The following is a 25187-nucleotide window of genomic DNA, read 5'->3' on the forward strand; positions in this document are numbered from 1 at the left end:
TACAAAAATCTTGAACATCCAGGAAATCTTCAACTCCAGCCTGTCAAACCTGTTTTTTGTTACTTGTGGAAAACTTTCAGAGCACTAATCGTTCAGGCATTGATTTGGCATAGTATTGAGGAAGTCAGTCTTTGAGCAATTTTAACACCATTATTTTAAAGGTGTCAGTAAAACTGTTGGTATATTCTTTGGTCAAATTCATGTTAAATGAGATTCCCTCTGCTGGCTCTGTCTATCACTGTAACTCGTTAGGGGAATAAAAACAATTTTCTTTGGATTCACCCTGGATCTCAGTGCAGTGTGTATTTGGCTGCAACCTCAGGCAACATGATGACAGTGCAAGTGTAGGCCCAACCCACGCCCTGTTACAAGTTATGACTTGTTAATTAATTCCTATCCTAAGTGGCTGCCTTTTATGTTTTATGAAGGCAGCTGAGTGGAGTACCTTGTGATCTCATTCACTAAAGGTAAAATAAAATCTGACCAGTTTTCCTTGCTCAGTTCAAAACAACTTAATATTTTATCCTTATGATTCTGTTCTGTCTATTATTCGACCGAGGAGCATTAGGGGAGATTGTGAACATATTTCAAATTTGTGACAGATACTGAATTGATATTGATATTAACCCTGGATGTCCATCCAAAAATGTTGGTAATTGTATAGATATTCTGTGCTGTAAGTATTGAGGTTGTATGCAAAGCGTCCAGGATTTAAAATTTAGACCTTTTATGCAACAACTTCTATATGAGTTTGGAGAGATATGCATGTAAACTACAGTTTGAGTGATGAGCCGAGGCATAAACCACTAGGTGGTAATTCTAGTTCTTTAGGTATTGTAGGTATACAGAGATTTAGACTTTGTGCAGTTTTGTGAAATACAAGTTAACATGTTAACTGTATTTCTTACAAGGTCTCTGGTCAGCAATGAGTCAGTCTGAGAAGAGGGAGGAGGGAGTCCCTCCCTCCAAATCCACCCTGTCCGGAAAACATGGGAGCCAGATCAAAGCTAAGAGGTGAGCTGAAGATCTCAGTGTGTTTGTAACCATCCTCAAGAGTTCAGCTCTCAATTAACTCCATCATCATTATGCAGTTAAAAAGATATGTCTGTATTGTGTTAAAGGCCATCGCAGCAAGAGGCAGCAGACTCTACCACACCCAGCTGTGTGTCCCTGCAGAGTTATCGATCTATGGAACAACCACTTGCTTTTCAAATGCATTTTTCTCAAGCCAAGTAAGTCAGCATAAATCGACTGTAATAGTGTTGACATTAAAGCTATAATGCCTTACATATGAGTGAATGTCAGTCACATTCAAGTCTTGACCAAATTAATTCACACAGTGATGATTTAAACCATCTCCACCAGTTAAATCTCTCTGCATTTCACAGTAATAGTAGTAGTAGAGTTTTTAGAGCTGGTGTCTGGTGGGACATTCCAATGCTGGCTGAATGTATGCAATAGTGGGCATACTGTATGGGCAGACCATGCATGAACCAGAGGCTTTTGCTGGTCAAGCTGATTAACTTCTGTTTAACCCCATCCTAATTTAATGGGGATAAAATAATTAAATCACGGTGCTCTGCTAGACTTTCCAGAAGTTATCAAAACTGGATTAAATTCATATAGTGAGACAAATGTTTTGCGGGGGTTGGGATGCTCACAAAAAAATGATCCACAGTTTTACAACTAAAGCAGTAGCGACAGAGTATAGGCTACAGAGGAGATGTATGCCCACGTTTCAATTATCAGTAGAACAAAACTCTGCTGTAACAAGCTATATGTCTATAAGTAGACACTAAGTAAGTAAGGACACTGCTCTGCTGAGCAAAGAAAAGAACATGTGTTTATTACTGTGTTTATTACTTCCAAAAGATATTAGTTTATGTCTGGCTGGTAAGTATCCTTCACATAATTGCATCCTTTAATTATCATTTACGGTGATGTAGATCTTGGGTTTCTATCGAGAGTGAACACAGCAACTTTAAGCAGATGTGTCAGTGTGTTTGTTTTCCTTTGAATCTAACACTGTGCTGTCTTGACAGAGTTCACCAGGAGAAGTCAGAGGTTCCCAGTGATCAACCAGTCCAGCGGCATTCGGCAGACCTCGCCTCCGTATTTATGGTCCACACATTAAATGCTCTTTAGAACTTTATAAAAGTGCACTTTAGATCAGTATTTATCACTGAATCACTCCCATGAATTGTCCAGAGGATTTGATTATGGGCCTAAAATGACCCCCGACCTCGGTGATACTGATAATGTGTACTACATGGATATGTATATGTATATGTATATGTATATGTATATGTATATGTATATGTATATGTATATGTATATGTATATGTATATGTATATGTATATGGACTAAAAGTTAAATTTCTGTTGAAGGTGCTCGAGGAGAACATGATGTCTTTTGTGAAGAGTGAACTTAAGAGGGTCCAGAAGCTTCTGAGTGCAAATTACCCTAAGTGTCAGAGTGAGGATGAGGAGGAGGTGGCCAGTGAAGAGGAGAAACGGAAGAAAATTTGCAGAGAGTCATTTTTGAAGTTCACAGTGCATTTCCTGAGGAATATGAAGGAGGATGAGTTGGCTGAAAGTCTGCATACCAGTAAGACTGAACAGGTTTAATGTTACACTAAAGGTAGTTTGAATCATATCAAGCAAGAAAACGCTGCCGCTTGACGCTTCCATCCATTACATTCAAACCCTTGTGAAACAGGTTCACACAATGCTGATTAAACCTATTACCGCCAGGTTGATCTCTCTGTGTTTCACTGTATACACAGTTTTAAAACATGATGTCTTGTGAGACATTCCCATGCTGGCCCGATGAATGCGTACTGGGCAGAGCATGTGTGCACAGACTTCCGCCAGACTAGAAAAATAATAATCAAATAATCAAATTATATGGACCATACAGACTTTCTAAATGTTAGCCAAGTGAATGGATTCAATTCCTTTGAAATAATGTGCTCTGGACAGAGGAATAGAATATAGAGTTGTTCGGCTACAGTAACAGCAGACATGTTTGGTGCTGACCAAAAACAGCTTTTCAGGAGAAGAACCTAATACCAACAGTGGTGGAAGTGTTGGAAGTGGACAGGGCAGCTTCCAGTCATTTTGCATCATACCAAAGAGTGCTTGAAAATAATTTGAGGTCATCTGTCTGAAAGTTGAACCAGAAGTGGACCAAAGAGTTTAAAAATGAAAAACTCTGGGTATGTCTTGTTTAAAAAATTGTTTAGCTTACCAGACGTCCTCATCTCTGCTTAAGGCAAGAGGCTCGAGGCTACATTAGCCGCTGCTAGTATAACACACCCGAATCTTTGGAGCTACTGTATTTGTTGGTGGTTTAGTTGCATTATGGGTAATTTAGGTGGCAGGGACAAGAAAACTCTGAATAAAAATATGATTTTGCTGCAACAATTTTTAAAATCTGTCCATTGTGAGTCCGATAGTGTAGTAGGAAGGCAATGCTAAATCAGTGTGGTAAAACACTTTTTAGGGAACAATGTAATCTGTACAGTCAGCCTACATCTAATTAGAAGATCAGAATCTCCCCATAGAAGCACAGTGAGGGCAGTATAATTATATAAAGTGTAAATTCACACACAATTCAGCTTTTCTGTTTACATTCACTAATTGATTTAATTTGTCATATCTTCATTTAGACAGTCTTACAGCTCTGTGCCAACGCACCCTCAAATCTCACCTGAAGGAGAATTTTCAGTACCTGGTTGAGGGCATCCCCAAAGAAGGAAACCCAACACTTCTGAAGGATATCTACACGGAGCTCTACATCACAGAAGGGGGGAACGGAGACGTCAATGACGAACATGAAATCAGACAGATTGAAGCAGCATCCAGGTACCCGACAAAGATGGAAACCCTGATCAGATGTGAAGACATCTTCAAACCCCTACCTGGGAAAGGTAATTCAAGCAGAACTGTTATGACTAAGGGTGTGGCAGGGATCGGAAAAACAGTCCTAACACATAAGTTCACTCTCGACTGGGCTGAAGGCAAAGCTAACAAGGACATACAGTTCACCTTTCCATTCACTTTCCGAGAGTTGAACTTGCTGAAAGGAAAAGCCTTCAGCTTAGTGGAACTTATTCATCTCTTCTTTACTGAGACTAAAGAGGCAGAAATTTGTGGCTTTGACAAATTCAAGATTGTGTTCATCTTCGACGGTCTGGATGAGTGCCAACTTCCTTTGGACTTCCAGAATAACACGATCCTGACTGATGTGACAGAGGCCACCACAGTGGATGTGCTGCTGACAAACCTCATCAGGGGTAAACTGCTTCCTTGTGCTCGCCTCTGGATAACAACACGACCTGCAGCAGCCAATCAGGTACCTCCTGAATGTGTTGACATGGTGACAGAGGTGAGAGGGTTCACAGACCCACAGAAGGAGGAGTACTTCAGGAAGAGATTCAGAGAGGGGGAGCAGGCCAGCAGGATCACCTCCCACATCAAGACGTCCCAAAGCCTCCACATTATGTGCCACATCCCGGTCTTCTGCTGGATCACGGCCACAGTTCTGGAGGATGTGCTAAAAAACAGTGAGAGAGGAGAGCTGCCCAAGACCCTGACTGAGATGTACACACATTTCCTGGTGGTTCAGTCCAAATTAGCAAACGTCAAATATCACAGGAAAGCTGAGACAGATCCACTCTGGAACCCAGAGACCAGCAAGATGATTCTATCTCTTGGGAAACTGGCTTTTGAGCAGCTGCAGAAAGGAAACCTGATCTTCTATGAAGCAGATCTCACAGACTGCTGCATTGATATCAGAGCAGCCTCAGTCTACTCAGGAGTGTTCACGCAGATCTTTAAAGAAGAGCATGGGCTGTACAAGAAGAAGGTTTTCTGTTTTGTCCATCTGAGCATTCAGGAGTTTCTGGCTGCCTTTTATGTCCTCCTGACTTTCATCAACACTGGAGTTAATCTCCTGTCAGAACCAGAATCAGCATCCACATGGTCTGCAATGATAAAAAGCAAATCCAGATTAACACATCTCAGTCAGAGTGCAGTAGATAAGGCTTTACAGAGCACAAACGGACACCTGGACTTGTTCCTCCGCTTCCTTGTGGGCCTTTCACTGGATCTGAACTCGAGTGTCTTTAAAAGCCTATTCAAACACAAAGGATGTAGTTCAGAGAGCCGCCAGGAGACAGTGCAGTACATAAAGAAGAAGATCAGAAATAATCCATCTCCAGAGCGATGCATCAACCTGTTTCACTGTCTGAATGAGCTGAAGGATCATTCTCTAGTGGAAGAGATCCAACAGTACGTGAGTTCAGGTAGTCTGTCCTCAAGGAAACTGTCTCCTGCTCAGTGGTCGGCTCTGGTCTTCATCTTACTGTCATCAGAGAAATACTTGGACATATTTGACTTGAAGGAATACTCTGCATCTGAGAAAGGTCTTCTGAGGCTGCTGCCAGTTGTCAAAGCTTCTAATAAATCTCTGTAAGTAAATAACTGGACTGTTTCAGAACACTGTTGTTCAAGTTAGAAAAACAAGTCATTTCAGGCACTTCACTTGTAATTCTTCTTTAGGCTGCGTGGCTGCAAGCTGTCCTGGAGGAGCTGCAAAGTTCTGTCCTCAGTTCTTAGCTTGGAGTCCTGTAACCTGCAGGAGCTCGACCTGAGTATTAATGACCTGCAGGACTCAGGAGTGACACTTCTGTCTGCTGGACTGGTGAATCCAAGCTGTAGACTGGAAACTCTCAGGTTAGATGATGCTATGATGCATTTATGTGATGTTATTACAATCAAGAAGGGTTGAGCGCACTCTAATAAGGTTCTAATGGTTTGACCTGTAAATATTGTGGATGTACAAGCTCAGTCTAGAATAGGCCTGGTCAATTTCTTTGAGGAATTACTTGTTAAACAGGACACCACCACCACCAGTGTCCCACTGAAGTGACCCACTGAAAACTTCAGGCCACAAACACCAAACATTCCTGCAAACTAGGGAGACAACAGTTCTTCTCAGAGGCTTCACCTCTGTGACAATTTACATTCCAATACACAACCACAGTTGTCTGGTACTCCAGACATGACAAATAATGGGACAAACAACATAAATTGCTGTCTGTCATTAAATTAAACAGCTGACTTTAACCTCACAGAAATCATAGTTTAGCTCTGAACTTTATGCCACATTCCAGTGTAAGTCTTGATTTGATTTAAAACGGTCAACCCATGGAAAACCTATCAGAACCCAGCACACACACATTCATTTATATAAAAAAAAAAAAAGAGACCCACTCCAAAGGAAATCTGAGAATTACACTGGATCCAAAATGGGTTCGAATGATACATTTAAATATCATAACTAAAACAACAACAAAAAGTTGTACAATGACTGATTTATAAACTTAATTAAGTCGTATTTTTACCGTCTGAACCAACGATTAAAAGATTCTGTAGAAAGGTGGTGTAGCAAGGTGATAAATGGGTAATCATTTTCTAACCAATTTGATAGCTGTGAAATTATATTTTAAAATATTATTGTCATTTGCTAGAATACATTTTAACATATGCCACTGATTTCCTAAAATATCTTATTCTGTAGTTATTTTTGATGAGATCAAAGCTAATAATTAGTGTGCTCTGATCCATTCTAATTTGTTTGGTTATTGGACAAATTGGCACATAGACCAATGGAAGTAAATTAAGTAAAATTTGGGTCCAGTCTGACTTGGGTCTTTAGGTAAAGGCTATAGTACAGGATACTATGGTCTTCAAGCCCATGTAAAAAAAAAAAAAAAAAAGAAGACACTGCTGATGCTGTAGTTTGGTTCATATTTGAAATCACACAAAATTTGTCATTTATTGCGCCAGGTTGATTCAAACAGGCCTAACGGAGGTTTCGTGTCTGGAGCTCTCATCCGTTCTCAAATGCTCCAGTCTGAGTGAGCTGGACCTGAGTCACAACAACTTTCAGGATTCAGGACTAAGGTGGCTTTCTCTGGGACTAGAGAGTCCACAGTGTGCACTGAAAACTATCAGGTCAGTATTTGTGATGTTGTGATGAGTTTCTGGTGTATACAGTGTTTAATAAGATGCTTTACAAGTAATTATAGAATATATCACTATAATTATTCCATGCATCCAGCTATCGACACACAGGCAGTAGTGTTTGTCAGAGAAACATTTTCATTAAAACTAATCATTATGTTTATGTGTGAAGGCTCAGTGAATGCAAGCTGTCAGAGGGAAGCTGTGAAGCTTTGGCCTCAGTTCTCAGTACTCTGTCCTCCCGTCTGAGAGAGCTGGACCTGAGTGATAACAACCTGCAGGATTCAGGAGTGAGCCTCCTCTCTGCAGGACTGGCGAGTCCAGGCTGCACACTGGAAACTATCAGGTTAGGATCCCCCAAGAATTTAAACCTTTATCCAAAAGCTGAAATGACGATTGTTCCACTGAATGAATATCTTTCTCTGAAACAGTAAAACCCTTGTTAGCTGACATTGGTAAGGGTTTTTATTTACAATCAACATTTGGTTCCATAACTATATTACTTAAATTTCTAAATGTACTTCTTAGTCTTTAATGTTTCTGTGAAATAAGTGTAATATCATTTGGGTCATGTAATGCCGGTAGGGCTCCACAAATCTAAAGTTGCCGTATGTTAATGAGTTTTAAGGGGTTTCATTGCCCCTCAGGTGCTCAGCAACAAATGATGTAAAAACGAATTATAATATATAATAAAGCAATAAATACAGAAATAAATCCATTTACATATATTCTTTATTAAATTGTTCCTGTTGAAATTCTTCTTCAGACTCAGTGGCTGTGAGCTCTCATGGAGAGGATGTGAAGCTCTGTCGTCAGTTCTCCGCTTACAGTCTTCTAACTTGACAGAGCTGGACCTGAGTCACAACTACCTGCAGGATTCAGGAGTGAAGCTTCTCTCTGATGGACTGCAGCATCCACACTGCACACTGGAAACTCTCAGGTAAGCTCATAACACCATCATTCTGCACAATCAAGTTATTGCTGCTCATTTAGAACAATGAAGGCTGAAAGAGAATTTTGTCTTGATTTTGAAGGTTGACTCAAACCAGCCTGACAGAGAAGTGCTGCGAGGAGATTGCATCAGTTCTCAGCTCCCGTTTTTCTGGTTTGAGAGCGCTGGACCTGAGTAACAATGACTTGAGAGATCCAGGAGTGACACAGATTTCTGCTCGACTGGCAAGTCCCCACTGCACTCTAGAAACCCTCAGGTAAGAGAAGAGGAATAAAGCATGGGTATACTGTATAACACACATGCAGGAGAATTAAACTGCTCTATTATACAAAGGTGAACCTGGCAAATAATTATCAAGGACATAAGACAAGAAGAGAACTCTAAGTAGTCAGCACGCTTCTTTTTTTTAAATATCTTTATTGTAAAAACAGGCCTTGAAATAGTGACAACAATTTGCAATCTAATAGTGCATTGCCAGTGGACGGAGTCCACTCTCACTGCTGCACAGAGCGCCAGTTGCCTTTTTTATCAAAGTTTATTAATATCAAATGTGTCACGTGTCCAAATCGCACTGAATTTGTCAGTGCACATCCTCGAGCTGTCCACCCACCAAGTTTGAAACAGATGGGACGAACGGTTGTTGAGATATGTGAGGTACAAACAAACAAACATAGAGATCTCTTGTAATATAGTATGAAGATAAGAAAATACAGTACTCTCTCTTTTTTCTTCATTTTTCATCATTTGAGCTCCAATTACACATTCACTGGGGGCAAAAAGCACAGCCACGGGTTTATAATATCAAACATCAACATGTCATTATCCTTTGATTCCCATAAAGCCTGAGAGGATGCAAGCTGTCAATGAAGAGCTGTGAAGCTCTGTCCTCAGCTCTCAGCTCCTTCTCCTGTCTCAAGGAACTGAATCTGAGCAACAATGACCTGCAGGATTCAGGCGTGAAAATGCTTTCTGCTGGACTTGAGAATCCAAACTGCAGACTGGAAGGTGTTTGGTAAGATCAAAGTTGCACTATAAATTCATCTTTTTTGTCTCCATTTCTCACTTTACCAGCAGGGTTTCTTTTCTGTGTTTAGATTTATTTAAAACAACATCCTTATGAGCAGTTAATTTACTAAGTTTCCACAGCATGCAGACAATCTCTTATGTTTATGTCCATTAAGGCTGAGTGGCTGTAAGTTGTCTTGGAGAAGTTGTGATGCTCTGTCCTCAACTCTCACCTCCGAGTCATCTGAGCTAAGAGAACTGGATCTTAGTAACAACGACCTGCAGGATTCAGGAGTGAAACTGCTCTCTGCTGGACTATCGAGTCCACGATGTAGCCTGGAATCTCTCAGGTCAGAGTTATTCACTATTTTTAAGAGGTGGTCTTTGAAATCTTGTTTTACATGCAGGTTAATGCCCTGCCAAAGATCAGACAACCTATGTGGCAGCAATTTCCTGCAGAGGATATTTTTAAATGTGACCTTCAGAAAACTCAATGCTAAAGACCCAATATAAATTTCTATACCAGAAATATTTTATTAACAATGTAGTAAATAAAAACACTGAACACGGTGGCAGCATTGGAAGTCCAAAGGAGGCTTATGCAGTCCATAATACAGGAGTGTTGGCTTAAACTGTACATTTAATACGTGAATCAAATTAACCCTGAATTAACAACTGAAGAAAATAAACAATGTGGGACCAGACTGCTCTAAAATGGCAAGTGTAGAGTTATGTGTTAACTGATGAAAAAAAAAAAAAAAAAAAGACAAATCATAAGATATATATATATATAAAGTCAAAGCTGGTCTGCAGCACTACAATTTGCAACTCACAGCAGCTAAGGTGACTCAAACCAAAAGACAGCTACGCTAACATTTAGTCTCCACGCCAGCAGATCAGCCAGCCCCACCACCAAAGAAAAAGAACAAAAAAAATTCCCAAACAATTGAGGGATTAAAGGTACAGCCAAATCTAATAAGTCTGGTACAAACAGTGGCTGGCTCCTCTAAGTGTATCTTTGGTAAAAAACTAAAAAAAAAACTAAAAGAAACAGGAGCAAACCAATATACAAAAGGATACTTTTTTTTACGTGTAAAGCAGGAAGCGGACCCAACAGCAAAACACAGAGGCTAAATTATTAAGAAGTAACCTGGAAATTATTGGCTTTGTGATGCAAATGTAAAGTAATGTAATTACTCTAAAAAAGCAACATACTAAGAAAGCAAGATGCAAAGGTTGATGTTTGAATCTGGTCCTGCAAATTTACAAAAGTGGGAAAACTTAAAAAGGCAAATCTTAGAATCAATAAAATGTGTGTCTGTGTGTGTATGTAGGTTGTCAGGCTGTCTTGTCACGAAGCAAGGCTGTGCCTCTTTAGCCTCAGCTCTGAGCTCCAACCCGTCCCATCTCAGAGAGCTGGATCTGAGCTACAATCATCTAGGAGACTCTGGAGGGAAGCTGCTCTCAGCTGGACTGAAGGATCCACTGTGGAGACTGGACACTCTTAGGTATGCAAAGACAATGACTGCTAACAACAGTTGATGGTTAATATGGAACAAAAGTAATTAGTCATTAGAGGGGGTTTATAAAAGCCTGTGTGTTAATTGAAGAGAACATGACGGTCATTTCTTCATCCAGGATGGACCATGAGGGAGAGCACAGGTTAAAATGTGGTCTGTTGAAGTGTAAGTTGAAGTTTGATTACGGAAAACAAAACGGCACGAGATAAATTGACAAAATGAAATTTAGAAGCTAAAATTCATCTTTTTCTCTCCATCAGATGCCAGTGAACTTGCACTGGACCCAAACACAGCACACAGAAAGCTCATAGTGTCTAAGAACAAGAAAGAAGTAACACTGGTGACAGAAAATCAGTCACGTCCTCATCACCCAGACAGATTTGACTACTGGAAGCAGCTGCTGTGTATGAACAGTCTGACTGGCCGATGTTACTGGGAAGTGGACAGAGAAGGAGGGGTTTATATGGGTGTAACCTACAGGGGTATCGGCAGGAGTAGCAAAGGAGATGACAGTAGGCTCGGGTGGAACGAGGTGTCCTGGAGTCTGTTCTGCTCTGATGAGGGTTTCTCTGCTTTTCACAAAGACAGAGAAACAGAGATTTGTGTTCCCTTTTCTTCCAACTCTAAAAGAATAGCAGCATATCTGGACTGGCCCGCTGGCACTCTGTCCTTCTACGGAGTCCAGTCTGGCACACTGACGCACCTCCATACCTTCCACTCCACATTCACTGAACCCGTCTACCCTGCGTTTAGGTTGGGCTGGCCTGGTTCCTCACTCACTGTGTTTTCGTGCACTGAGGTCCAGAGATACCTGTACCCGGTTTCAGATAATGAAAAATGATGATTTTAGAAATTAGGAGCATTCTCGAGGGCAATATGCTCTTAAAGAAACAGATACTACTCTTAGCTGTACTATGAATTTGAAGCTACTACCAGCAGCTTGTTAGCTTATCTTAGCATAAAGATTGGAAAAAAGGGGAAACAGATCACCTGTATCTGTCCAAAGGTGACACAATCCACCAACCAGCTATTCTAAAACTCACCAATTAACACATTATATATTGTTTGTTTATTCAAAATTGAATTAAAAAAAAGCAACAAATTTGTAGTTTTACGCAGGGCAATGTGACTGTTCATCGGCTGCTGGCATTTTCCAGTTTTCATAGCGGGCTACTGAAAGTGATTTAAGGATACTGATGTTTAAAAGTCAAAACAAGTAACATAAAAAAAACCCTGACCATTTATAGCAAATAGCTAAAAAGAGGTGGAGGAAAAGATGGACTATGATGGAGCTCTCGATGAATCAGAGAAGTGACACTTACTCTACTCAGTGATCCTGGCTCCATGAATAAACATACATGAGCATACATTTATGTTAATATAGTTACTACTTTAAGAGAAGCTTGGGTTGGTGGACGGAACTGAAGCAGCAAAGCGTGTTCTTCTTTTAATTTGTTCTTCAGGCTACTTTAAAGCACTTGTAAAGTCTTTTGTGAAATAAATGGAAACTATTTTAATCCCCTTTATGATGTTTGAAAATAAAGGTTATGAACAATCAAATATGCTTACCCTTTTATGTGACAGGTTACGTGCATAAGACAAGGTGAGATACATGTTTTGAGTCATTTCTCGACTGTGTAAATGTGAAGTGTTTAGTGTTACTGGTGCAGACAAAGAATGTGAGAGATGCTTCTCCACCAGCAGATGGCGCTGTGATCCAAAGATCTGCACGTTGCAGTTGAACTGTTCAACTCTTGGATTTTTTTAATGGAGGCCAGCCAACAAAAACGGATTATCAGGTTTAAGATCCTCATGAATGTTCAAAAAAATATACATTTTGGACAACTAGTGATCAAGCTTCACTGAATATCAACTCACAGTTGGTCTAACTTGTATGAAACCTGGTGATAGCCACATTTAGTGTTACATTAATAACATTATGTTTTGGTAAATAAAAGGAAATAAACAGTCTAAACAATTATTACATATACTACTAAAGATGAGTAATTTAACAAACCACAATTAAATAGTTGCATTCTTTTTTTGCTTATTCTGGTTTTCATAGTATAACCAGGTACTCTCTCTCTCACACACACACACACACACACACACACACACACACACACACACACACACACACACACACACACACACACACACACACACACACACACACACACACACACACACACACACACACACACACACACACACACACACACACACACACACACACACTATTGTGTAAGTGCTGTATATTTTGTTCAGTCCAACAAGGACAGAGCAATCAGTGTTTTAAAACCAGCTCCGTTGTTGTTCTGTGGATTAAAAGTTTGTACAATACACACCTTGCACAGCTAGATAGTTTTTGAGAACTTTGTGAATTGAGTTATATCATGTTCATGATGTGGAAGTAGTCTGTCCTGTAACTCTTAGTGAAAAGTGAATAAACCTGAGTGTATATGTCCCATAATATCAAACCATCCCTTTAATGTTTGGTACCAAAGTTGATTATTGGGAAAATAATACAAAGTAAAGATCCATGAAAAGAAAAATGCATTTAATTACTTGTTCATTTCCATCTGCCTCCATCTTTCTCTGAACTACACTGACTCTGCAGCATTGAGGGCAATTAGAAAAAAACAAAGCAACATTTATTTCATGGAAGTGATCCCAAGACATTATACAAGGCAGAAATTAGCAACATGGATCTCTCTTTCTGACACAAACTCAATACACATCTTAATACTTTTTAATGGACCTAAGCGGCAGTGTTTCAATAGGATTAATGCTTGCTTCAGTCCAGTAGCACGTGTGAATTTTATACAAATGCATCAACCAATGAAGCTTCCACATAGAGCACTTCAGAGCACAGAAGTACATGCGAAATATACTGAAAAAAGATTATATTAAAATGCTATTACAAAAACACAACCCCACACATCCAAACACGCTGCACAGAGACATAACTCTCTCTCTAAGCCCCCAACAAGGCGAACATCTCCGCAGCAAATGATTGAGTAATCTAATTATAAAGTGGGTAAAACATCCAGTCATGTTTACAGCCAGTATTTGTTACCTGCAGTGGGGCTGCTCTGGATTTCAGCAGAGACCTGTAACATATGGAGCAAATTAATGTGATATGGATTCAGTGGGCTTCTGGGCTAAGAAAGAACTAGGAGCAATAGCTGTTTTTGCAGCAATATTGCCTGAAAGACAGCTTCTATATCTTAGCAGTATTTGAATCAGGGTCTTGGGCGGGGCTCCCCTGTTGGAAGGTCTGATGAAGTGGCCAGCAGAAGTTTAAGGCTATTCGTTTAAGGTGTGATGTGCACACGGGTGCAGGTGGATGGTTATGTTGTGGCTTTTTTCTAATGTGGTCCAAATATACAAAGACAAAGGTAAAATAATGTATATTTCCATTGCTTTAATTTAAAAAGTTGACAATATGATCGCGCTGTTTTAAACTGTTATTCTTGACCACTCATCTGATTTAAGTCACAACAAATTCCTGCAAATGTTTCACAATAAAAGCCATGTTAAGAAAATGGTTTCTGCTACTGAAACACAAGAGTGCTTTTAATTTTAAACAGATACATTAATAGTTGAGTTTATATTAACAGTGTAATGCAGTAACTTTAAGAGGATTCACAGCAGCAGATTAAGACAACTACAAACATTTTATTTCCTCACTGAGGAAAAAGTCTCAGTTGTTCCAGTACAGTGACGAATTTCTCATAAATGCAGCTGCTACTTGTTAAACAAAGCAAACAAAAAATGTGGAAAACAGGTTACAAAATAAACTTTTGCATGAATATATTAATGAGTAATATGACAGCTGCATCTCTCCTCCAAAAGTATTAAACCACTTAAAGTGAGCTTTGACTAGTGTGCACGTGGACATGCATGTGCATGTGTCACCTATAGATATCAACAGAATTACAAATGCCAAAATGTGCATTCCATCTCGATCAAATATGTGTCAGCATTTTATAAGAATTCAAACACAGGTGTAGTGGTGATGTATTCCCACCTCGGGGCACAACTATTTTTGCAGACTTTCTCATACCATGAGTGATCCTAAATTGCAAGGAGCAGTTGCATTGTGTAAATACTTTTTCTTTTTTGTTATTTTCTGCACTGATGTCCGGCTCATTTGGGTTTGCATCTTCAATATCTGCTGTTTAGACCGAGAGACAAAAAGAAAGCGAAAGAAGAGAATAAGGTCAGGCGAAAAGCAAAGAGAGGTTAAATGAGTATGATCAGACAAATAAAAGCTGATTGGATCTGCAGGTGGCAGCACGACAGCAAGCCACCTCTTGTCCCCCCCAATCCTGGACCTCAGTGTACCTCACAACATTGACTAACCATGACTCATTTACAGGGTGGCCGAGCACAGATTTGTTTTTCTTCCATTATACCAATTTCACTTTGTCTCATCTGAAATACCGTGGAGCTTCTGTAGAAAACTGGACGACATGGTGAGAGAAGAGATTCAACGGAAGTCATGTGTCAGCCGAGTGTCGTCATATTCCCAAATATATGCATAAATAGTGGTTGACAATCTATAAAAGGAATAAAATAAAATACAATTAATTGTTCCTATGCTATACATGAGTTTATTGGTAATACCCCTGACGAGCCAGGAATTTATGACAAATCAGTGTCCAATATAAGAATATCACTCAATAACTGAAGTTTTGGAAGGTAGCATCAAACATATCAGCATTGAGTTGACAATGTTTTTCTGTATTGATGATCAAAACTATCCAAAGGGTTCACATTTTAATACTGTAACTAATTAACTGCAGTACATACGTACATCCATGCAATTCAAAAAAAAGTCCCACGTAAGTGTTCCTCTGCCTCATGGAGTTTTAGTGTTAGCATTGACTTAGAAATAGCTGCTGTTAACAAAATATTCCAGGCACAGTAATTTCACCTCAATTTTAAATTTAAGACTCACAAAAGCAAATTTCAAGTGGAGAATTTTGCCACTGTTTTCAAGTAAACTGCATAAAAAATGTCTGCCTATTGCATACTTGTAGCAAAAGCTGCTCAGTACAAGATAAGTAACCACAGTGACTTCACACAGTACGTTTAATGGAGACAATCCTCAGCAATTTACACACCGGAGTAAAAAACCAAAAAGCGGTTGTGCGCTCTTAAGTTTCCCAGCTTCAGAACACAACTGTGTTGAACAGTCTTACTGTTGTCAGCCTTTCAACGCCATTTCTTTGCCATCTTCTGTTGTCAGTATGTGAGAGTCAAGACTTCCAGCACGTTACTGTCCGACATGTATATAGAGAAAGAGCAATCAGTCAATAAGGTGAACAAGAAACACCTGTACCTCCCTCCCTGGAACCACTCCCACTATTGCTGCGGGTCGACCCAAATGGGGTCGTGTTTACCGTGTGCACAAGTAGAGTCCATCTATGAACAGCTCCCCTATGTGTTATTCACAACGTCAGAACTCAAAATGTTCTAGTTCACGAGTTGTGACGTGTTTGTTGACATCTACGGGAATGGCAGAGGCCATGGAAATTCATTTTTGTTTGGATGTTAAGCTGATACATTGTAATTTCAGTCAAATAGTTTGTCTACATAACTAATTTAATAGCCTACATCTGAGGAAAATATTGATCTCCCCAACTTCTTATGTTTTGCCTCGGTGCCTTTGCATTTCCTGTATTGTGTTATCTGTTACATATCTTATCTGTTATCTGTTTGCTTGCTAAATTCTTAGCCTGTGTAGCCACACAGGCACACCGTCCATATTGCCTAGCAACAGCGTTTTTGCGACTTAACCATTTGGACGCCAAACATGCAGTACACAGGACTTGCCATGTTGTAACCAAGAGCTCACGAGTTACATTTGTTTGCAGCATGTCTCCTTGGCTCTTCGGCACCTTCCATGTACCACAGTCGTTGGGACACGATAGGAAAAATGTATCAGCTACAACCTAAAATGGAATAGAGAAAATATGCAGTGGGTTTCCTCTGCTTATCCCTTGAGAAAGTGGTGGCAGCCAGAGTGATGTCTCTTATTTTGTTTGGCAAAAACGGCTCCCCTGGTTGTTAACTGGATTCAAATTCAGCTTCATCCATCATGTAAAAAGCTAAAGCAATGCAGGGATGAGAGCTAAGAAAAGGGAAAATAAATATTTACTCCTCATGTTTCACAACAATCTTCTTTTTTTTTAAACAGATTTCTTCTTTTGCTGAATCCTAAAAGTCAAATGAGAACAACAGACCTCTTTGGAGGTCTTTAGAACACAAATGGTTTGTTGCTGGCATCCTTGATGGTCACTCCTTCACTGTCCGCTGAGGCCACTATAATAATATCATTTTTAAATATGCTGTAGTGTAAACCTTGAGCTGAAATCATAACTTTCGGAAATCCACTCCAAGTCAACATCCAAATGTTGATCGCCTTTTACGGCTCATCATGCCGAGACATATCTCTCCCAAAGCTTGGAACAGACAGTCAATACTAAAGTCTGGACTTCTCAGAGAAACAAGTGATGACTCATAGTTTAGTTTTTATACATTGCCAATAAATGTGGAATGTAATTTGTCTTAGTTGAAATTCAATGCAACAGTACCCAAATTAGTGCAGAAAACAGACAGTGATGAAGATTTATTCTGTCCCTTATTGCCAAGCAGCTGCTGAAAGTAACTCAAGCAGCTCAACATAGGAACAAAAGGCAGTTTTCCTGGTCAATATAGATGTCCACCAAGTGCCATGGTGCCTCCGGGAGAAAGAGAGAGGTGGTTAAGAGACACACACGGCTGATGCTTGCTTTTTATTAGAGTTCCTTTCCATTAAACATGACTCTCACTTCCAGGTCTAAACTCACACCTGTAAAGTATTTTGTCATGAAGATGATTATTCATTTCTTTTTTTCCACTTTGTTTATCTAAAGCCATGCTTCCACAGAGTTAACCATGTATATTAACCACTATTGTGATAGCAGGGACAGTTGAATGTAATGAGAACGCTGACCTGCCAAGTCAGTCCATCACTTCTGTTCCACATGGAAATATCTTGTTTGGACATCTCTGGTCCCTTCAGGAGGAATAATGCTGACTTTTGTGATCTTCGGTTCTTCCTGTGGAACCACAGTGAGGATAACATTTGCGTCAACTATGGGATGTTTGCCATGAAGTTTGTCACACACACATTCATGTTTTCTTTGGGATAAATTGTGATTATTTTGGAGATCCCTTGAAACAATTATTAGGAGATTATTGTCCTGTAAAGTAGCTGTCACCATGTAATGTTTCTGCCTTGGCGAGTACAACATTTTGTGAACAGGGTTAATGAAATGTTGTGGATATAGGACTTGTATTTGATATTTTCTCATGAACTACTGCAGTAATGCAAAGGAACATAATTTGGCACGTACCACCGGACTGTCCATATCTTTAATCTGAGGATTGTGTCACTTTTGTCTGAGGTTTCTTGCAGCTTTCTAATTTGGAATTCATTTTAAAGTTTAGTTTTAGAGAAAGTTATTTTGGTAGGGTAATTCATATTATATAATTTATCTCCAGTTTGTGAACTATTCAACTACTTTAGGTGAACATTTTAAGACTGTAGAACTGAAGCCCAGCACAGATCCTCAACATGTTCTGTACTCTTTGACGTAATTTTTATTGTGAATGTTCATTCCAACAATTATGTGAGTCATTTAGTCATCATGGTAGAGTGGTTAAACATAACTCAGCTGACGACTTTGTGATTTTGTTCTGTGAACCATGCAGCCGTCCAGCGTCAGATCAAGGCAGGTGGTCCGTGGATTTCACAACAGTGCAGGTGTCTAACTAAACGACAGATAATCATTAAAAACAACAACATCACATTTAGGTGCTGTTTGACACTCACTTACATGGTGCTGATGGTATAAGGCACAGAACGATACTGCATGGTAACGCTATCAAACCCAAACGGAAATGTGACAGCATCTAAAGTAATTGTTTTTTTGTATGGATTAACCAAACAAAGATACTGAGTTTTACTTAGTGAATTTTATAGGTGCTGAGAGGTGGATTTTATTACCAGGCTTGCTTTTTTCCCCCTTATTCTAGTCTTTACGCTTAGCTAAGCCAACCAGCTGCTAGTAGCTTCATATTTGCTGTATGAACATTAGGATGTCTCAAGTGAATATTTCCCTTTCTTTAAGCTGAAGCTGCTTTAGCTGTATAACACTGAATCAGGTAAGTCTCTGCAAGCTTTAAGTAGCATCTCACTGTTAGTTTCCTGGTCCAACAAACCAGAACAAACCACTTCAAGGACAGAAATTCACTCAGACTGATTGTGCTCCACCTGCTCAGCGTGAAGCAGCAGAGGAATGATGCAAATAAGTGGCCGGCAAGGAGAGCTGATAATTTAGATGGCCAAATAAAGGTGCAATATTGTTGTGATGGGTTGGCAAATCAAACCATACCTTGGTATTTGAGTATCATGAACAGGTATCACAACCTGATGTTTCCTGCTAAATTAAATGGAGGTAGTAGCTGGGTTTTGCTGTACTATACAACAAAATACATAAAAGCAATGCTTTATTGACAGTTGTCTGTGGATATCTTTGTTGGCTGAGCTGAAATATCCATGGATGGATTAAAAGGAAATATTGTCCCAAGATGATGAAATCGAATGACAAAGGTGATCTGATTTTTTTTTTCCTGTAGATCCACCAGCCAGCCAAAATGTTTTATGTATTTGGTGAAAAATTTCAACATTGACTACATGGATTGTTACAAAATTCTGTACAGATAAAAACAATTTTCCCCCTGTGCTTTAAAGGAAAATATCCCAGAAAATATATCATAGTTTGCCATCAAATTTGGTACACAGATGAGTTTTCTCCATAGGGTGAGCTGCAATGACTTCAGTGATCCCCTGAATTTTTCATAGCACCATCATCAACCTCAGTTGCACCTTGGGTTTTTGGCTAGTTACAGTTGTAGTAAATGTTAGCAATTAAAATGCTAAACTAAGCTAATAAACAAGGTAAGGAGTCCTGCTAAACATTAGCATGTTAGCACTGTCACTGTGCTGAAGGCAGCATTTAGATGGAAACTGTGCACAAGCACATTCTCATACTGCAGCTGACAACGCTGTAGACTCTTCATCCTGTTAGGCTCTACATTTTTGTTTGCACATTTCTCACGTGTTGCATATGTACTCATTACTTACTAGTAACTACTACAAAATGATGCTCCCTCTTTGATTCTCAAAAGGTCTTGATTGAACAGACACTGATTGCACTCTCACACACAATCAAAATGGTGAGTGATACAGAAACTTCAACCACTGGCATTAGAATAAAGAAATTGATACATAAATGACTGATCAACTGGTCAACCGCAAAACTGTTTGTAGATGTCTGATTAAGGTTCAGCTACTGACCCACAACTGGAATGTGGATGAATAAAATGTATTTATTTTACGATGGATGTTGCTCCTGTTTGACATGTTTCACTAAAATGCACCCAAGACATAATGTGCACTGACAATGAAGAGCATAACACAGGTTCTATGATAACATATGCATACAGAGCTTTTTTAGTTTGTGTAATTAGGTGTTAGTCCAGACGTGATGTGTCTCTAACCCTGCTGTGTGTTTTTGTCTGTGAAGCCGAAGTCTAATTTCCTCCATTCCTCTTCAGCACTGACTCCCAGAACACTGGCAGGATTCTGCAGAGAAGCTCAGAAAACTCGCTTGTGATCATAAAAGAAAAGCGTTTGTGAGACTGATCCTTGGATAGTCAGTTAGAACACTTCTACCTCTTCTCTTCTGTGAATACCATAATATAATATAATATAATATAATATAATATAATATAATATAATATAATATAATATAATATAATATAATATAATATAATATATTATAATATAATATGGTCCTTAGCGCAACTCAATTTAAATCAAGCAATAAAGTTCCATAGGTGAATTGGAGTTTGATGTGGGTTTAGCATCACCAGTATTAGTTCTTTAAAGAGAAAACTGAATTTTTTTTCAGTGTCTTGTCCAAAGAGACTTCAGCATGTGGACAGCAGGAACAAAGGATTGAAGAACCAGCCATAAATAATACATGTGTCTGCAGCACTTCACAGACACGTCTCCCTACTAGGTAAAAACAAAACTTACTTGCCAACAATTGTATCTGCTTTTTTGTGCAGCTGGCAGGCTAATGTCACCCCTATTTACAGTGTATCATGTCAGGCTCGTTCCTCCCCAGAATCCCAAAATGCCCTGTGAAGCTATTTACTTCTGTCCCACAGAAATCTAAAGGGGACCTTAAAGAAAAAGAGACGTCCGCCAAGGCAAACATTTCTCTCTTCTCAGATATGCAAATCTTGATCCACAACCACTATAATCAATATATTTACAATTGTAATGATTCCCCCATGAAACCACTGTCCCAGAAGGCTCCATAACGACTGCTTGCTGTATTAAGTTTGAGCAAGTCCACATGTATCAGAGGATTACTGGTACCTGTCATTGTGGATACTGATATGGAGTCATCGTATTTCTAGAAGTGTGTTTTTTTTTCATAATTTATTGGACTTTGAGATATATGGCATACAGTAGACCACATGCATGATCTCACGATGTTCATCAAAGTGAAAAATAATTTGTGGATCTGCCCTGATACTCGGTTCCATTCCAAAAATGTTATGTTTCTTCCTTTGCCCATGGTCCACCACTCAATCAAGTTTCATTCAAGTTAAGCCGGTAATTTGTCCATAACAAAAGCATCATATTGTACTACACTCAGTGGGTCTTCAGCCATCACCTTCACAGCAAGCTATTTTTCAATAATGATGTAAATTTATATTTCTATGCATGTACAGTATTGATGTGTATTAGCCTACTCATGTCGTGAAGACAAACTGTGACTTTGAATCTTTGAACTGTAAATTAATATCAGCAGATTGATTTGATGGTTTGAAAGAAATTAGAGTTACGAGGTTGTATGCCTTCACCAACAACCATGTTGTAGTTTACATGCATGTCTGTACAGACTCACATGATGTAGTGAACACTCTTATGGCCAATAATGGTGATACTGATGAAGCACAAAGCTGCAGCCATGTCAGTGGACAGGGCTTCAAATATGGATGTTGCTCCAAAAAAGCTATAAATTCTAAAACATGGATGCCGCACACACATCTTAACTCTGACAGCACAGACACATTTTTAAGATGGACGCCCAAGATTAGTGTCACCAATTCAGTATCTGACCAAATGTGAGCTGTGGTCACAATCTTCCCTTCTGTTCCTGAGTTAAGGAATTAAATAATGGCCAGAAAAGTGTTTGTGCAAAATTCTTTGGTATCACAGTGACCTTTGCTCTTATGGATATTATGAAATATACACGTCATCATTTTATCCTATTTGACAGTTTTGTGAGATTTTGTCATAATTAGTATTAGAATTCTTGAGTTATTGCCACAAACGTGTTTTGTGAGGTTAAAGTGACTTTTGAACCCCAAAATCGAATCAGTTCATCCCCCGGACCAACTAAACATTTGTGCCAAATTGAAAGACGTTTCTTTATGATGTTCTTTAGATATTGGAAAAATATGAATGTGTTCTTGCTCGGATTTGAAGGCTGGTTTGATATCTGAAAAGATATAATCATGTCAGTTTTCTTTAGGATTTGGATTGGCATATTTATTTAAAAAAAAAAAAATGTGTATGTTTCATACAACATTTTGCTTTCACTAGTGAAGAAAAATGTTTGGAAGAAAACAAAATAAACACATTAATCTCTCAGTTTGGGAAGTTGTCAGATGGCTTTAGACAAAGAAAAGTTTACCCGATGTTTCCGCACGAGTCATACAAAGAAAAAAAAAAAGGGTCTGCCCTGCAGAATGTGTTCACTTTAAAATGAGGCTGCAGGAAGTGGGGAGGAGCGAGCAGAAGGAGTTTATAAGAGCAAACGGAGACCTTCACTCAGGATCAACACACAAAGTGCAGAAAAATACACACGCGTTTGGGGGGGAGGTTGAAACTAGTTGGCTACTGTATGCGTCCAAACCAGGGAAGTTTTTCTTGACCATCTGCTGCCCTTTTTATTTCTGGCACCCTTCGGTGACGATGGAGGCTCTGAAGTGTGTAGTTGTGCTGCTGGTCGTGTTCGTGCAGGTTTTCGGCGCGCTGGGGACTCCGCTCTCTAATGAAGAGGACAACGGAGAGATCTGGACGGTGGACAACTGGCAGGTAAAAAAAAAAAAAAAAAAAAAAAAAGAAGAAGGAGAAGAAGCAGAGACGTGGATTTGTGGGTTTTTATTGAGGTTTCACCTTTTTGGAGGATGAACAGAGTATGTTTGCATGACTTGAGAAAGGGGAAAATATCGTAGAAAAATGCCATAAAACCAACATTTCTCTGGGATACTTTTCCAACTTCAAGTCTGGATATACATTTCGATTAAATCCTAAAATGAAAAACAAAATCTCCCGCTTTGCTTTTCCTTCAATTATCTGCAGTTTATTTGACACACACATTTCAGCACCATGGAGAGTGACATCCAGTCCACAAGTCCACTTGTCACATGCGATCTAAACATCACCAGTGATATTAAACAAATTGTACACAACGATTCGCTTCAATCAAGAGTCAACATTCAATCTAGCGCAAGTGACTGACGCAAAAATCAGCTCAAACCCCTGCACCGAACCAGTAAAAGAAACCAGATCTTCTTCTTTTGGATTTAGAAGTAAAAAAAAATCTGCTGTGTAGGCTATAACTGTGTTTTACAGCTGGAGTTTGTAATACCTCAAGAGTCATTTTATATATTAAACTTTTGAAACATACAATCATTTCAAAACGATGTTTATACACATTTCTTATAACACTAGAAAACATATTAGAAGTATTCAGCTGATCATATAATGTTAACAGTGTTTTTCGAGCTGTGAAAGGGAGCCAAATGTCCAAAAACAGACATGTGTTAAAAAGCATGTGTTAAGATGTGAAATGATAAAGTGATCACAGTTAATTGCACAGGATTTAGTGAGGATGTTTTAAAATGCTTTGTGAGAGACTTTGGAAGGGAATTGTAGCAATACTCTAATTTGTGTTCATTTACACAAGCTCATCACATCCTAAACTGTGATGAGCACTTTTCAGTTTCAGCACCATAGACAGAACCAGCTCCCCATCAAACAGCAGCTCGTGATCGGATCATTTATATGAAGAATTACTTACAGTTTACTCAGTCCTGTAGCCCACCAAAGCAGTGTGTGTTTCTGTGTGTGTGTGTGTGTGTGTGTGTGTGTGTGTGTGTGTGTGTGTGTGTGTGTGTGTGTGTGTGTGTGTGTGTGTGTGTGTGTGTGTGTGTGTGTGTGTGTGTAGGGTTACCCACTAGAGAGAGGAATAACTATCCGGCTGGCGGATGTGATCAAGCGCTCCAAAGCACAGCAGTTCCACGGGCTGATGGGAAGAAGCTCGGGTAAACAAAATAATAAACAAGTACAAGGGGAGTTTAAAGTTGATTTGTAGTAACCATATTGTACTTTGTGGTATTTTTCCCATGATATTTTACAATAATATCTGTATAATCTTCCAACTGAAACATGTGATTTCCCTGTTGCATTTATTTATTTTTTTTACATCATTTTTACCACTTCTTTATTTCAGGTGCATCTCAACCTGTGAGACTGGGCAGGAAAAGTGAGTATAATCCCATCATAAGAAAAAAGACGGTTCTGTTTGGCCTTTCTTCTCTCCATTTTGTCAGCTTGAGAATAATTCGATTTCTTTTTACCCTCATGAAGATCTTTTGTCTCTCTTTATGTTTGTTTTAATCAGGAAATAAAGGGGAGATGTTTGTTGGACTCATGGGCAAAAGAAATTTAGAAAGAGGTAAAAAACAACAACATTGTCTTTCATAATTCTCCCAGTTTTATATTTTAAACAAATTGGTTCATAATTCTGTCTCAATGTGTTCGTCCTTGACAAGCCCTTCTTCCTCATTATATTCTGCTCTTTTCTCTATTGTCTAGACATGGCAGACGAGTGGAAAACTGACTCTTACTGAAGATGAAAACTGAAACAAAACTTCACCTTAACCACCATAATCAAAGCTTCATTTCAACTACAATGTCCTTATTCAGTCCTTTGTTGTTGATCAACAGGACGTAGAGTGATGCACTCCACCAAGGTGGATAGTCTAAACACCTGTTGCAGTTAACTGAGATAAATACAATTTGCTGCAAACCACTAAATTCATTGGCTGTCCCTGTTCAACTGTTTTGTCACTGATAATATTTAGTCTTGTTAAAAAATAATGTATATGTAAGCCAAATGTCTCTTAAAGGACTTTGCTTTTTCTTGCCAAATCTAATAAAGATAATTACATTAGCCTAATGTGTCTTCTTTCTGCATTGCTACTGTAAAGAATCAGACTGTTACAACAGCATGACAAATTATTCAGTTCGTTGCTGATTTGAGGACCATTTTTTTAATTTTCAAGAGGGGTAAACATCATGTTCCAGTCCCCTCCATAATTCCACAGAAATGGTATGAACTTGCAGATAAATGAATAAAACCTTGTTTTGTTCACAGCTGTCTCCACTTGCTTTTGTTCTGAAAGATTGTTTATTTCTTAGTGTATCTGTAGAGAAAACGGTTTTCTACCTGAGCAATTCCTTCACTTAG

At 39.1% G+C, this 25187-nt stretch overlaps 2 protein-coding genes across 2 annotated transcripts; both read left to right on the forward strand.

The window, feature by feature from the left end:
* The first annotated feature begins 925 nt into the window (after positions 1 to 925).
* LOC138627689 (NACHT, LRR and PYD domains-containing protein 3-like) lies at positions 926 to 11350 on the forward strand. Its single transcript, XM_069710191.1, has 15 exons — positions 926 to 1014; positions 1122 to 1232; positions 2043 to 2121; positions 2389 to 2608; positions 3672 to 4390; positions 4484 to 4782; positions 4894 to 5475; positions 7205 to 7378; positions 7799 to 7972; positions 8067 to 8240; positions 8826 to 8996; positions 9166 to 9339; positions 10324 to 10497; positions 10628 to 10674; positions 10770 to 11350. Exons 1-15 carry the CDS (start codon positions 926 to 928, stop codon positions 11348 to 11350), a joined length of 3768 nt encoding a protein of 1255 aa, XP_069566292.1.
* Positions 11351 to 22507: 11157 nt separating this feature from the next.
* LOC138627702 (protachykinin-like) lies at positions 22508 to 25072 on the forward strand. Its single transcript, XM_069710217.1, has 5 exons — positions 22508 to 22747; positions 23883 to 23979; positions 24168 to 24200; positions 24339 to 24392; positions 24533 to 25072. The coding sequence occupies exons 1-5, from the start codon at positions 22625 to 22627 to the stop codon at positions 24565 to 24567; spliced, it is 342 nt and encodes a 113-aa protein (XP_069566318.1). The 5' UTR covers positions 22508 to 22624; the 3' UTR covers positions 24568 to 25072.
* The last annotated feature ends 115 nt before the right edge of the window (positions 25073 to 25187 follow it).

This window comes from Brachyistius frenatus, unplaced genomic scaffold (assembly GCF_029030835.1).
Source record: "Brachyistius frenatus isolate BFR_SWC_R1_liver_20210118 unplaced genomic scaffold, ASM2903083v1 Contig_90, whole genome shotgun sequence".
Taxonomy (NCBI): Eukaryota; Metazoa; Chordata; class Actinopteri; family Embiotocidae; genus Brachyistius; species Brachyistius frenatus.